The 15,815-nt window shown below is 54.3% G+C and overlaps 1 protein-coding gene across 4 annotated transcripts in view; it reads left to right on the top strand.

Moving 5' to 3' along the window:
* Nucleotides 1-15,815, top strand: part of ankrd10a (ankyrin repeat domain 10a) — an 80,068-nt gene that overhangs the window by 17,645 nt on the left and 46,608 nt on the right. For all 4 annotated transcript variants that reach the window (XM_070891807.1, XM_070891808.1, XM_070891809.1 and 1 more), the window contains exon 2: nucleotides 1,147-1,299. In XM_070891807.1, coding sequence (XP_070747908.1) covers nucleotides 1,147-1,299 — 153 coding nt within the window. The remainder of the gene's footprint in view (nucleotides 1-1,146; nucleotides 1,300-15,815) is intronic.

Here is a 15,815-nt window from a genome sequence, read left to right as displayed (position 1 = left end):
TCGCCCTTGGCTCAGCTCATCCGCTGCTGAAGCCCTCATCCATGCCTTAGTTACCTCGAGACTTGACTATTCCAACACACTCCGAGCTGGCCTTCCTCATTCTATTAAACGTATACTAGAGGATCTAAAACATGACTGCCCGTGTCCTGGCTCGCACCAAATCCCATTCACTCATCACCCCTGTGCTCGCTGATCTACAATGACTCCCGGTTAAGCAGCACCTCTATTTCAAAATTCTCATCCTTGCATTCAGATCCCTCCATGGCCTCACCCCTCCCTATTTCTGTGATCTCCTCCAGCCCCACAATTCACCGAGATGTCTGCCCTCTTGAGCATCTCTGATTATAATTGCTTAATGGCCGTGCCTTCTGTTGCCTAGGCCCTAAGCTCTGGAACTCCTTGCCTACACCTCTCCGCCTCTCTACCTCGCTTTCCTCCTTCAAGATGCTTCTTAAAATCTACCTGTGACCAAGCTTTTGGTCACTTGCCCTAATTTCTTTTGCGGATCGGTGTCAAATTTTTCTCTCTCAAAATCCCTGTGAAGCGCTTTGGGATGTTTCACTACATTTAAGGCGCTATATAAATACAAGTTGTTGGATGTCAGACAAGCAGTCTGATAATTTGGAGACAGTGGAGGGGTTGAGAGAGGTGGTGGTGAGGTAGTGTTGGGTGTTGTCAGCGTACATGTGGAAACTCACTGTGTTTTCGGATGATGCCGTCTAGGTGCAGCATGTCGATGAGAAATAGATGAGCTTGAGATATCTGGCTCCTGGAGCTGCCAAAAGTTGATGTCGTATACTGATGTGGTCAAGTTATACTGGTTTCAAAGAAATATCAGGACCTTTTTTTTTGTAAAGTAAAATGGGAGTCTTGACATTTGGTTTCACTTTTCTGGGATTAGTCAATTTAACAAAGAGTTCATGTCTGGCAAGGTCTGTGCTGTCGACGTCTGGAGCCTGCAGTGTGGTGATCAAAAATGTGTATTGGTATTTGGAGCAATACTCTACTGATTTGAGAACATACATGTGTGCGAATCTCACTGTTTTTGCTATTGTTAGATTTTCTGGAGTTGCTGTCATTGCATTAAATAGGTAATAGTTTGATATGATAAAATAGTCATTCACTTTGTTCTCTTCTGTTTTGTAGCTGGAGTGTGTAATGCAACTGGTGCAGGCAGGAGTTGGAGTCAACATTGCAACAACACGATTTGCTCAGACTCCAGCCCACATTGCAGCTTTTGGAGGGCATCCTCAAGGCTTGTTGTGGTTGATTCAAGCAGGAGCAGATTATAATATACAGGTAAGCTCAAAAGGTAGAGGGGATTTGCAGATTTATTTAACGTAATTTCAACTTAATGTGTGTGTGTGTCTCTCTCTCTGAGTCCCTCTCTCTATCTGCGTGTGGATGTCCCTCGATTGTGTGTCTGTGTCCGTCTCTGTCTATTTTTCTTTCTGTTAATATGAGTGTGTCTCTCTCTCTGTCTGTCTGTGTGTCCCTCCCTGTCTGTGTATGTGTCCCTATCTGTCTCTCTCTTAGATGTTTGTGTGTCGCTCTCTGCCACTGTCCTCGTCCATCTGTCTGAGTGTTGCCCTGTGAGTGTCTTGCTCGCTTGGTCTGTCTGTCGGTCTGTCTCTGACTCTGCCTGGCTCGCTCGCTCGGTCCGCCTGACTCGCTCGCTCGGTCCGCCTGGCTCGCTCGCTCGCTCGCTCGGTCCGCCTGGCTCGCTCGCTCGGTCCGCCTGGCTCGCTCGCTCGCTCGCTCGGTCCGCCTGGCTCGCTCGGTCCGCCTGGCTCGGTCCGCCTGGCTCGCTCGCTCGGTCGATGCGGCTGGCTCGCTCGCTCGCTCGGTCGGTCTGGCTGGCTGGCTCGGTCCGGCTGGCACGCTCGCTCGCTCGGTCCGGCTGGCACGCTCGCTCGCTCGGTCCGCCTGGCTCGCTCGCTCGGTCCGCCTGACTCGCTCGCTCGGTCCGCCTGGCTCGCTCGCTCGCTCGGTCGGTCCGCCTGGCTCGCTCGCTCGCTCGGTCGGTCCGCCTGGCTCGCTCGCTCGGTCGGTCCGCCTGGCTCGCTCGCTCGCTCGGTCGGTCCGCCTGGCTCGCTCGCTCGCTCGGTCGGTCCGCCTGGCTCGCTCGGTCGGTCCGCCTGGCTCGCTCGCTCGCTCGGTCGGTCCGCCTGGCTCGCTCGCTCGCTCGGTCGGTCCGCCTGGCTCGCTCGCTCGCTCGGTCGGTCCGCCTGGCTCGCTCGCTCGCTCGGTCGGTCCGCCTGGCTCGCTCGCTCGCTCGGTCGGTCCGCCTGGCTCGCTCGCTCGCTCGGTCGGTCCGCCTGGCTCGCTCGCTCGGTCGGTCCGCCTGGCTCGCTCGCTCGGTCCGCCTGGCTCGCTCGCTCGCTCGCTCGGTCCGCCTGGCTCGGTCCGCCTGGCTCGCTCGCTCGGTCGATGCGGCTGGCTCGCTCGCTCGCTCGGTCGGTCTGGCTGGCTGGCTCGGTCCGGCTGGCACGCTCGCTCGCTCGGTCCGGCTGGCTCGCTCGCTCGGTCCGCCTGACTCGCTCGGTCGGTCCGCCTGGCTCGCTCGCTCGCTCGGTCGGTCCGCCTGGCTCGCTCGCTCGCTCGGTCGGTCTGCCTGGCTCGCTCGCTCGCTCGTCGGTCCGCCTGGCTCGCTCGCTCGCTCGGTCGGTCCGCCTGGCTCGCTCGCTCGCTCGGTCGGTCCGCCTGGCTCGCTCGCTCGCTCGGTCGGTCCGCCTGGCTCGCTCGGTCGGTCCGCCTGGCTCGCTCGCTCGCTCGTCGGTCCGCCTGGCTCGCTCGGTCGGTCCGCCTGGCTCGCTCGCTCGCTCGGTCGGTCCGCCTGGCTCGCTCGCTCGGTCGGTCCGCCTGGCTCGCTCGCTCGCTCGGTCGGTCCGCCTGGCTCGCTCGCTCGCTCGGTCGGTCCGCCTGGCTCGCTCGGTCGGTCCGCCTGGCTCGCTCGCTCGCTCGGTCGGTCCGCCTGGCTCGCTCGCTCGGTCGGTCCGCCTGGCTCGCTCGCTCGCTCGGTCGGTCCGCCTGGCTCGCTCGCTCGCTCGGTCGGTCCGCCTGGCTCGCTCGCTCGCTCGGTCGGTCCGCCTGGCTCGCTCGCTCGCTCGGTCGGTCCGCCTGGCTCGCTCGCTCGCTCGGTCGGTCCGCCTCGCTCGCTCGCTCGGTCCGCCTGGCTCGCTCGCTCGCTCGCTCGCTCGGTCCGCCTGGCTCGCTCGCTCGCTCGGTCCGCCTGGCTCGCTCGCTCGGTCCGCCTGACTCGCTCGGTCGGTCCGCCTGGCTCGCTCGCTCGCTCGGTCGGTCCGCCTGGCTCGCTCGCTCGCTCGGTCGGTCCGCCTGGCTCGCTCGGTCGGTCCGCCTGGCTCGCTCGCTCGCTCGGTCCGCCTGGCTCGCTCGCTCGCTCGCTCGGTCCGCCTGGCTCGCTCGCTCGCTCGCTCGGTCCGCCTGGCTCGCTCGCTCGGTCCGCCTGGCTCGCTCGCTCGGTCCGCCTGGCTCGCTCGCTCGCTCGCTCGGTCCGCCTGGCTCGCTCGCTCGCTCGGTCCGCCTGGCTCGCTCGCTCGCTCGGTCGGTCCGCCTGGCACGCTCGCTCGGTCGATGCGGCTGGCTCGCTCGCTCGGTCGGTCGGTCTGGCTCGCTCGCTCGGTCGGTCTGGCTGGCTGGCTCGGTCCGGCTGGCACGCTCGCTCGCTCGGTCCGCCTGGCACGCTCGCTCGCTCGGTCCGCCTGGCACGCTCGCTCGCTCGGTCCGCCTGGCACGCTCGCTCGCTCGGTCCGCCTGGCACGCTCGCCGCTCGGTCCGCCTGGCACGCTCGGTCCGGCTGGCACGCTCGCTCGCTCGGTCCGCCTGGCACGCTCGCTCGCTCGGTCCGGCTGGCACGCTCGCTCGCTCGGTCCGCCTGGCACGCTCGCTCGCTCGGTCCGCCTGGCACGCTCGCTCGCTCGGTCTGGCTGGCTGGCTCGGTCGGACTGGCTCGTTCGGTCGGTCTGGCTGGCTCGCTCGGTCGGTCTGGCTGGCTGGCTCGGTCGGGCTGGCTGGCACGGTCTGGCTGGCTCGGTCTGGCTGGCTGGCTGGCTCGCTCGCTGGGTCGGGGTCGGTCGGTTTCGGTCGGTCTGGCTGGCTGGCTGGCTCGGTCGGTCGGGCTGGCTGGCTCGGTCGGGCTGGCTGGCTCGCTCGGTCTGGCTGGCTGGCTGGCTCGCTCGGTTGGTCTGGCTGGCTCGGTCGGTCTGGCTGGCTCGGTCGGTCTGGATGGCTGGCTGGCTCGCTCGCTCGGTCTGGCTCGCTCGCTCGGTCTGGCTGGCTGGCTCGGTCGCTCGGTCTGGCTGGCTCGGTCGGTCTGGCTGGCTGGCTCGGTCGGTCTGGCTGGCTCGGTCGGTCTGGCTTGGCTCGGTCGGTCTGGCTTGGCTCGGTCGGTCTGGCTTGGCTCGGTCGGTCTGGCTTGGCTCGGTCGGTCTGGCTTGGCTCGGTCGGTCTGGCTTGGCTCGGTCGGTCTGGCTTGGCTCGGTCGGTCTGGCCTGGCTCGGTCGGTCTGGCCTGGCTCGGTCGGTCTGGCCTGGCTCGGTCGGTCTGGCCTGGCTCGGTCGGTCTGGCCTGGCTCGGTCGGTCTGGCCTGGCTCGGTCGGTCTGGCCTGGCTCGGTCGGTCTGGCCTGGCTCGGTCGGTCTGGCCTGGCTCGGTCGGTCTGGCCTGGCTCGGTCGGTCTGGCCTGGCTCGGTCGGTCTGGCCTGGCTCGGTCGGTTGGTCGGTCTGGCTGGCTCGGTCGGTCGGGCTGGCTGGCTCGGTCGGTCTGGCTGGCTCGGTCGGTCTGGCTGGCTGGCTCGGTCGGTCTGGCTGGCTGGCTCGGTCGGTTGGTCGGTCTGGCTCGCTCGGTCGGTCGGTCTGGCTGGCTCGCTCGGTCGGTCTGGCTGGCTCGGTCGGTCGGTCTGGCTGGCTCGGTCGGTCTGGCTGGCTCGCTCGGTCGATCTGGCTGGCTCGCTCGGTCGATCTGGCTGGCTGGCTCGGTCGATCTCGCTGGCTCGGTTGGTCGGTCTGGCTGGCTCGGTCGGTCTGGCTCGCTCGCTCGGTCTGGCTGGCTCGCTCGGTCGGTCGGGCTGGCTGGCTCGGTCGGTCGCTCGCTCGGTCTCGCTGGCTCGCTCGGTCGGTCTGGCTTGCTCGCTCGGTCGGGCTGGCTGGCTGGCTGGCTCGGTCGGTCCGGCTGGCTCGGTCGGTCCGGCTGGCTCGGTCGGTCTGGCTGGCTGGCTCGGTCGGTCTGGCTGGCTGGCTCGGTCGGTCTGGCTGGCTGGCTGGCTCGGTCGGTCTGGCAGGCTCGGTCGGTCGGTCGGTCGGTCGGTCGGTCTGGCTGGCTGGCTCGGTCGGTCTGGCTGGCGGGCTGGCTGGCTGGCCGGCTCGGTCGGTCTGGCTGGCTGGCTCGCTCGCTCGGTCTGGCTGGCTCGCTCGCTCGGTCTGGCTGGCTCGCTCGCTCGGTCTGGCTGGCTCGCTCGGTCGGTCTGGCTGGCTCGCTCGGTCGGTCTGGCTGGCTGGCTCGCTCGGTCGGTCTGGCTGGCTCGCTCGGTCGGTCTGGCTGGCTCGCTCGGTCGGTCTGGCTGGCTCGCTCGGTCGGTCGGTCTGGCTGGCTCGCTCGGTCGGTCTGGCTGGCTCGCTCGGTCGGTCGGTCTGGCTGGCTCGCTCGTTCGATCTGGCTGGCTGGCTCGTTCGATCTGGCTGGCTGGCTCGCTCGGTCGATCTGGCTGGCTGGCTCGCTCGGTCGATCTGGCTGGCTGGCTCGCTCGGTCGATCTGGCTGGCTGGCTCGGTCGATCTGGCTGGCTGGCTCGGTCGATCTGGCTGGCTGGCTCGGTCGATCTGGCTGGCTGGCTCGGTCGATCTGGCTGGCTGGCTCGGTGGGTCGGGCTGGCTGGCTCGGTCGGTCTGGCTGGCTCGGTCGGTCTGGCTGGCTCGCTCGCTCGGTCTGGCTGGCTCGCTCGGTCGGGCTCGGTCGGTCGGTCCGGCTGGCTGGCTGGCTCGGTCGGTCCGGCTGGCTGGCTGGCTCGGTCGGTCGGTCGGTCCGTCTGGCTGGCTGGCTGGCTGGCTCGGTCGGTCTGGCTGGCTGGCTGGCTCGGTCGGTCCGGCTGGCTGGCTTGGTCGGTCGGTCTGGCTGGCTGGCTCGGTCGGTCCGTGCGGCTGGCTGGCTCGGTCGGTCGGTCGGTCTGGCTGGCTGGCTGGCTGGCTCGGTCGGTCCGGCTGGCTGGCTTGGTCGGTCGGTCCGGCTGGCTGGCTCGGTCGGTCGGTCCGGCCGGCTGGCTCGGTCGGTCCGGCCGGCTGGCTCGGTCGGTCCGGCTGGCTGGCTGGCTCGGTCCGGCTGGCTGGCAAGCTTGCTCACTCGGTCTGGATCCCTCGCTCGGGCCGTCTCGCTCGCTCTCTGTGTGTTTGTGACCTGCACTGTCTGTCTGTCTGTCTGTCTGTCAGTCTGAGTGTCCCCCTCTATCTGTCTGTGTCTCTCTCATTCTGTGTCGGAGTCCCTCGCGCGCGCTGTCGGAGTCCCTCCCCTCCCCTCCCCCTGCCCCTCCCCTCCCTTCCCCTCCCCTCTGCCCCCGCCTCTCTCCTCTGACCCCTCCCCTCCGACCCTCCTCCACCTCCCCCCCCCCCCCCCCCCCCTTCGCATCTCCCTCTTGTTGTCTCCGCATCTCAGTCTGTGTCTCTCTGTCTCTCTCTCTCTTTCTCTCACTGTCTTTTTCTCTGTCCCTCTCTGTCACCATGCGGGCTCGTGTTGCTGGGTCTCCATCTCTCTGCGTTGTATACTACAAGAATAACTTTGTTAAAATAACTGTCTAATTTAGTCAGATGACGACTAGTTTAGAAATGCTTGACCCTTGTTATATGTTTAATTGAATCGATGGATTTATTCTAAACCATTTACTGTAATTAGGACAGAATTTTTTTTATGGATTCCCGACTGTATGGATAATGTGCATGGAGCCTGTTCCGACCTCCTTCACAGCACATGGCGCAATCCTTTATTTAGTAACTGTTTAAACTCCTTGCAGCGATGGATTGCAGTTAGCCAGATGCTCTGGTATTTTGTTTGGAATATTTCCATCATGTTGTTCAATGAGACTTTTGCAAAATATAAAATGTTACACTGCCAAGAATAACAAAGACTGAACTTATCAGTTACCAGTACTGTTAATTTATTAAGAAAGAAGTTGCATTTATACAGCATCTCTCTTGCCCTCCAGACATCCCAAAGTGCGTCACAGTCAGTGTAAATCACTGCTGTTCTGTCGGCAAACAGGCAACTAGTTTACACACAGCAAGATCTCACAAACAGCAGTGAGATAAATGACCAGTTAATCTGTTTTGACGGTGTTGAGTGAATATGGGCCAGGACACTGGGAGAGCTCTTCTGTTTTATTTTGAATAGCTGCCGTAAGATCTTGTACATCCGCCTGAACAGGCAGGCAGGGCCGCAGTTTAACGTCTCATCGCAAAGACAGTGCAGCGCTCCCTCAGTACTGCCCCTCCGACAGTACAAGACCCCGCTCAGTACAACCCCTCCGACAATGTGGTGCTCCCTCAGTACTGCTCCTCCGACAGTGCACCGCTCCCTCAGTACTGCTCTGTCAACAGTGCAACACTCCCTCAGTACTGCTCCTCCGACAGTGTACTGCTCCCTCAGTACTGCTCCTCCGACAGTGCGGCGCTCCCTCAGTACTGCTCCTCCGATAGTGCAGTGCTCTCTCACATCTGCCCTCACTCCCCTGACACTGCAGCGCTCCCTCCCCCTGACACTGCAGCGCTCCCTCCCCCCAACACTGCAGTGCTCCCTCAGTATTGCCTCTCTGACACTGCAGATCTCCCTCAGTACTGCCCTGCTGACAATGCAGCACTCCCTCAGTACTGTCCCTCCGATAGTGCAGCACTCCCTCAGTACTGCACTGAAATGCCAGCTTGGATTACGTGCTAAATCCTGCAGCAGTGTTTCAACCCACAGCCTTCTAATTCAGACAGGGGTGCTAGCACTGAGCCATGGCTGACAGATATTCACATTTGGCAATGTTACTACTCCCTTTTATGCTGTTTAATGTTTGGGGATATATTTTTCTTGGGCTAGACTGAGTGCAGCTGAAGTGTTCCATGCCTTGCGCTGTTATAATTAGCTAGGAAAATATATAGGATTCCTTTTTGTGGGGCTTAGAATTTTACAGGCTACTCAGTCGGTGTGAAATACTCCGTGATCAGCAATAGCACAATGACTTACAGAATCGGACTGTCCTTGCATTGTCCCAGCAATGTGCTGGCATTCCAGACTCAAGAACATTCTTAACACAAATGCGTGACATTGCCTTTCAGTTTTGCTTGGTTGTTGCATCTTTCTAGATGGATGTATTGAGATGGGCTGAATAGTCTTCCTCATCTTGTGATTGAGTGACTGACAGAATCGGGAGAGTTGACTTGTATTCCACAGCTGTGATTTTTTTTCCTGAATTAGAAATTTTTAAAAATAGCATCATAAACAGTAATGCAGTACCCAGGTAATTCTTTCTGTATGTAGAATGCCAACTCAGAGCTCCAGTATCAGAGTGAATGCCAGGAAGGAAAAATAAACAACGGCACGGCTAGTGACTAATAAGGAAAAAATGTTTTTGAAGCTTATGCAGTCTTTGAAATGGAGACAGGACAGACTTCCTCTCCAAACGCTTGGAAAACTTTCACTCAGAGATCTTAAGAAAGCATGTTGGCTCAATCGAAGGTTGGTTTGGTTTGGCTGAGCACTCGTCGGAGCAATGCAGAGCTACAACTAATAGCAGTGGAAACAATCCCAGAGTTGACCTAATAGAGAGGTTTTCAAGATGATGGGTTTTAATAGAGTGGATAGTGAAAAACTATTCCGTCTACCGAATGGGTCAGTAACTAGAGGTCACTGATTCAAATAATTGTCAAAAGATTTTTTTTTTGTTTGTTCCTGGGATGTGTGTGTCTCTGGTAAGACCAGCATTTAATTGTTCATCCATAATTGCTCTTGAGAAGATGGTGGTGAGCCTCCGCCTTGAACCGCTGCAGTCTGTGTGGTGAAGGAACTCCCACAGTGCTGTTAGAAACATAGAAAATAGGTGCATGGCTGATCATTCCTTCAGTACACCTTTCCTACTTTCTCTCCATACCCCTTGATCCCCTTAGCCGTAAGGGCCATATCTAACTCCCTCTTGAATATATCCAATGAACTGGCATCAACAACTCTCTGCGGTAGGGAATTCCATAGGTTAACAACTTTCTGAGTGAAGAAGTTTCTCCTCATCTCAGTCCTAAATGGCTTACCCTTTATCCTAAGACTATGTCCCCTGGTCCTGGACTTCCCCAACATCGGAAACATTCTTCCTGCATCTAACCTGTTCAGTCCCGTCAGAATTTTATATGTTTCTATGAGATCCCCTCTCATCCTTCTAAACTCCAGTGAATACAGGCCCAGTCGATCCAGTCTCTTAGGGAGGGAGTTGCAGGATTTTGACCCAGCGACGATGAAGGAACGGCGATTTACTTCCAAGTCGGGACGGTGTGTGACTTGGAGATGGTGGTGTTCCCATGCGCCTGCTGCCCTTGTCCTTCGAGGCGGTAGAGGTCGCGGTTTGGGAGGTGCTACCAAAGAAGCCTTGGTGAGTTGCTGCAGTGCATCTTGTAGATGGTACACACTGCAGACACGGTACGTTGGTGATGGAGGGAGTGAATGTTTAAGGTGCTGGATGGGGCGCCAATCAAGCAGGCTGCTTCGTCCTGGATGGTGTCGAGCCTCTTGAGTGTTCTTGGAGCTGCACGCATCCAGGCAAGTGGAGAGTATTCCATCACACTCCTGAGTTGTGCTTTGCAGATGGTGGAAAGGCTTTGGGGAGTCAGAAGGTGAGACACTCGCCGCAGAAAACCCTGCCTCTGACCTTTTGTTGCCACAATATTTATGTGGCTGGTCCAGTTAAGTTTCTGGTCAATGGTGACCCCCAGGATGTTGCTGGGGGGATTCGGCGATGGTAATTCCGTTGAATGTCAAGGGGTGGCGGTTAGGTTCTCGCTTCTTGGAGATGGTCATTGCCCGGCACTTGTGTGGCACGAATGTTACTTGCCATTTATCAGCCCAATGAATGTCATCCAGGTCTTATTGCATGCGGGCATGGACTGCTCCATTTTCTGAGGAGATGCGAATGACACTGAACACTGCACATCCCCACTTCTGACCTTATGATGGAAGGGAAGTCATTCATGAAGCAGCTGAAGATGGTTGGACCTAGATCACTGCCTTGAGGAACTTCTGTATTGATGTCCTGGGGCTGTGATGATTGACCTCCAACCATTACCACCATCTTCCTTTGTGCTAGGTATGACTACAGCTAGGAGGGCTTTCCCCCTGATTCTCATTGACTTCAGTTTTACTAGGGTTCCTTGGTCCACGCATGGTCGCATAAGAACATAAGAAATAGGAGCAGGAGTAGGCCATTTGGCCCCTCGAGCCTGCTCACACATTTAATAAGATCATGGCTGATCTGATCATGGACTCGGCTCCACTTCTCTCCCCGCTCCCTATAACCCTTTATTCCCATATCATTCAAAAATCTGTCGATCTCCGCCTTAAATATATTCAATGACCCAGCCTCCACAGCTCTCTGGGGCAGAGAATTCCATAGATTTACAACCCTCAGAGAAGAAATTTCTCCTCATCTCACTTTTAAATGGGCGGCCCCTTATTCTAAGATATGTCCGGCTAAGTTTGGAAATATCCTCTCTGCATCCACCTTGTCAAACCCCCTCATTATCTTATATGTTTCGATAAGATCACCTCTCATTCTTCTCAACTCCAATGAGTATAGGCCCAACTGACTCAACCTATCTTCATAAGCCAACCCCCTCATCTCCGGAATCAACCGAGTGAACCTTCTCTGAACAGCCTCCAATGCAAGCATATAATTCTTTAAATATGGAGACCAAAACTGTATGCAGGCAGTACTCTAGGTCTGGCCTCACCAATACCCTGTACAGTTGTAGCAGGACTTCTCTGCTTTTATACTCTCTCCCCCTTGAAATAAAAGCCAACATTCCATTTGCCTTCCTGATTACTTGCTGTATCTTCATACTAATTTTTTGTGTTTCATGCACAAGGACCCCCAGGTCCCTCTGTCCTGGAGCACTTTGCAATTTCTGTCCATTTCAATTATAATTTGCTTTTATATTTTTTCTGCCAAAGTGGATGATCTCACATTTTCCCACATTATACTCAATCTGCCAAATTTTTTCCCACTCACCTAGCCTCTGTCTATATTCCTTTGCAGATTTTTTGTGTCCTCATAATTTGCTTTCCCACCCATCTTTGTATCATCAGCAAACTTGGCTAATGATACCGGTTCCTTCATCCAAGTCATGAATATAGATTGTAAATAGTTGAGGCCCTAGCACTGATTCCTGCAGCACCCCACTAGTCACTGTTTGTCAACCGGAAATTGTCTCATTTATCCCGACTCTGTTTTCTGTTAGTTAACCAATCCTCTATCCATGCTAATATATTACCCCCAACCCCGTGAACTTTTGTCTTGTGCAGTAACCTTTTATGTGGCACCTTATCGAATGCCTTCTGGAAGTCCAAATACACCACATCCACTGGTTCCCCCTTATCCACCCTGCTCGTTACATCCTCAAAGAACTCCAGCAAATTTGCCAAACATGATTTCCCTTTCATAAAACCTTGCTGACTCTGTTTGATTGAATTATGCTTTTCCAAATGTCCTGCTACTGCTTCCTTAATAATGGACTTCAGCATTTTCCCAAAGACAGATGTTAGGCTAACTGGTCTATAGTTTCCTGCTTTTTGTCTGCCTCCATTTTTTAAATAAGGGCAGTACATTTGCAGTTTTGCAATTTGCTGGGACCTCCCCAGAATCCAGGGAATTTTGGTAGATTACAACCAATGCATCCACTATCTCTACAGCCACTTCTTTTAAGACCCTAGGATGTAAGCCATCAGGTCCAGGGGACTTGTCCGCCTTTAGTCCCATTATTTTACCGAGTACGACTTCTTTAGTGATCGTGATTGTAAGTTCTTCCCTCTCTATAGCCCCTTGATTATCCACTATTGGGATGTTTTTGGTGTCTTCTACGTGAAAACTGATGCAAAATATTTGTTCAATGTCTCTGCCAGTTCCTTGTTACCCATTATTAATTCCCCAGTTTCATTCTCTAGGGGACCAACATTTACTTTAGCCACTCTTGTCATTTTTATGTACCAGTAGAAACTCTTTCTTCTGTTTTCCTATTTCGTGATGTCACTCTCATCTTGCCTGGAATTCAGCTCTTTTGTCCATGTTTGGACCAAGGCTGTAATGAGGTTTGGAGCCGAGTAATCCTGGTGGAACCCAAACTGGGCATCGGTGAGCAGGTTATTGGTGAGTAAGTGCCATTAATAGCACTGTTGACAACACCTTCCATCACTTTGCTAATGATTGAGAGTAGACTGATTTGGCGGTAATTGTCCGGATTGGATTTGTCCTGCTTTTTGTGGACAGGCCATGCCTGGGCAGTTTTCCACATTCGAAACATAGAAATTTACAACGCAGAAGGAGGCCATTCCGGCCCATCATGTCCACGCCAGCCGACAAAGAGCAATACGGCCCTTGGTCAGCAGCCCTAAAGGTTACATCTAAACCTATGAACAATGACAGAAAAGCAAAGAGCACCCAGCCCAATTAATCCGCCTCACCACAACTGCGACACTAAACATTCTACACTCACCCCAACTGGAGCCATGTGATTTCCTGGGAGAGGCAAAAACCAGATAAAAATCTGGGAAAATTCCTCTACGACCCATTCGGCGATCGAAATGAGTCCAGCAGATCACCCTGGCCGTATTCTATTCCCTGCGGTACTTGCCATTATATTTGCTCCGCCCAACAAAAGGTCATCCAGTCTAATCCCAATTACCAGCTCTAGGTCCATAACCCTGCAGGTTGTTGCACTTCAAGTGCCCATCCAACCATCTCTAAAAAGTGGTGAGGGTTTCTGCATCCACCACTCTTCCAGGCAACGAGTTCCAGATCCCCACAACCCTCTGCATAAAGAAGCCTCCCCTCAAATCCCCTCTAAACCTTCCACCAACCACCTTAAAACTATGCCCCCTCGTAATAGCCCCCTCCACCAATGGAAATAGACCCTTACTATCCACTATGTCCAGGCCCCTCAATATTTTGTACACCTCAATGATGTCTCCTCAATCTTCTCTGTTCCAATGAGAACAAACCTAGCCTATCCAATCTGTCCTCATAACTAAGATTCTCCATTCCAGGCAACATCCTAGTAAATCTCACGTCCTTCCTATAATACGGCGACCAGAACTGCACGCAATAATCCAGCTATGGCCTAACCAAAGTATTATACAATTTAAGCATAACCTCCCTGCTCTTACATTCTTTGCCTTGGCCAATAAAGGCAAGCATTCCGTATGCTTTCTTAACCACGTTATCCACCTGGCCTGCTACTTTCAGAGATCTGTGGACAAGCACTCCAAGGTCCCTTTATTCACCCACACTATTCAGTGGCCTACCGCTTAATGTGTATACCCTTTCCTTATTAGCCCTCCTAAAGTGCATCACCTCACGTCTGCACATTCGCTGGAGATGTCCCATTGTTCCACTACCTTTGCACGCATAGTGTTTGAAGCGGCATTGATGGGCTCGATGATCACCTCTGCAGCGCCAACAAGGTGTTAATTGCCTCGCATTCACACCTGATGGCGGACTCTGAGTCATCTGAGGTCGTGCAGCTGCAGGCGTTTACGTTCTGCCATATGCATTTCTGCCTGAAAATGACATTACTTTGTGTACAGTACTTGCTGATGCTTCTTTTTGCTGCGAAAATCGCTGGTGGACATAAATGCCTGGGTTATCGTTATGGCTTTGCTCCGGTTTGGTGTTTCAACAGTCAATAGTTTGCGAAGGATAACCTCATGTCCAATGCCAAGCACAAAGAAGTCTCTTAGCATTTGTTCCAGGAATCCACCGAATTCACAATGTCCTGCAAGGCGCCTTAGTTCGGCGACGTAGCTCGCCACTTCCTGCCTTTAGACCGTTGACATGTATAAAATCAATACATTGCCATCAGAACACTCTCCTTTGGATTTAGGTGCTCCTGGACCAGCGTACACAGTTCTTCATACAATTTGGTTGTTGGTTTCACCGGAGCAAGAAGATTCTTCATGAGGCCATAGGTTGTTGCCCCGCAGACGGTGAGGAGGATCGCCCTTCGTTTGGCAGCGTTCTCATTCCCTTCCAGCTCGTTGGCCACGAAGTATTGGTCAAGTCACTCCATGAAGGCTTCCCAATCGTCACACTGAGAATTTCTCCAGGATACCAACAGTTCTCTGCATTTTCACGTGATGGTTCATTATGTATTACTCATCGCCAGTTGTTATGAGTACTGTAGACTTGAGTAAGTGTGATCTTAGTCTCTTTATTCTGACTCCAGAGTGCCGGCACAGCATGGGAGGCCTGCTTATATGCAGTGCTCCCAAGGGATGCTGGGATCTCTTGGGACTCCAACAGATGCGCCCTCTGGTGGCGGTAGAATGCTGGTTACAAGGTGTTGCATACATAACATATTCCAATAATTTTTCCACCACTGAGGTTAGACTGACAGGCCTGTAATTACTCGGCCTGTCCCTTTTTCCCTTCTTAAACAAGGGTACTACGTTAGCAGTCCTCCAATCTTCTGACATCATGCCAGATCCAAAGAGGACTGGAAAATGATGGTCAATGCCTCAGCTATTTCCTCTTTTACTTCGCTCAACAGCCTGGGATGCATTTCATGTGGGCCTGGGGACATCTACTTTCAAAGCTGCTAAACCCCTTAATACTTCCTCTCTCATATTTATTTCATCCAGAATATCACACTCCTCCCGATAGCAGTATCTGCATTGCACCTTTCCTATGTGAAAACAGATGCAAAGTATTCGTTAAGAACCCTCCCAATATCTTCCGCCTCCACACAAAGATTACCCTCATGGTCTTTAATAGGCCCTACCCTTTCTTTAGTTACCCTCTTACTCTTAATATATTTATAGAACATCTTAGGGTTTTCCTTAATTTTACTGGCCAAGAATTTCTCATGTTCTCTCTTAGCATTTCTAATATCCTTTTTAATTTTGCCTCTTAACTTTCTATATTCCTCGAAAGATTCTATAGTATTTAGCCGTTGATATATGACATAAGCGTCCCTTTTTTGTTTCTTAATCCTCCCCTGTAAGTCCCTAGACATCCAGGGGGCTCTAGAATTATTTTTCCCAACCTTTTTCTTTAAGGGCACATGTTTGGCCTGAGCCTTCCGGATCGCTCCCTCAAATGCCTCCTGCTGTTCCAACACTGATTTACCCACAAGTAGCTGTTTCCAGTCCTTCATGGCCAAATCACTCCTTAACTTAGCAAAATTAGCTTTTCCCCAATTCAAAACTTTTATTCCAGGCTTATTCTTGTCCTTATCCATAACCAACTTGAATCTGACTGAATTATGGTCCCAAGTGCTCTCCCACTAATACCCCTTCAACCTGCCCAGCTTCATTCCCCAAAACTAAATCCAAGACCGCCCCCTCTCGTGTTGGGTTTGCTACATACTGACTAAAAAAGTTCTCCTGAATGCATTTCAAGAATTCTGCACCCTCTATACCCTTCACGGTAAATTTGTCCCAATCAGTATTTGGATAGTTAAAATCCCCTACTATTACTACCCTATGGTTTTTGGATTTCACAACATTGTCGGATAGATGACAGTGTTGTAGCTGTACTTGAACAGCTTGGCTAGAGGCATGGCTAGTTCTGGAGCA

This window comes from Pristiophorus japonicus, chromosome 10, assembly GCF_044704955.1.
Source record: "Pristiophorus japonicus isolate sPriJap1 chromosome 10, sPriJap1.hap1, whole genome shotgun sequence".
Lineage (NCBI taxonomy): Eukaryota > Metazoa > Chordata > Chondrichthyes > Pristiophoridae > Pristiophorus > Pristiophorus japonicus.
This window is presented reverse-complemented; position numbering and strand designations above follow the sequence as displayed.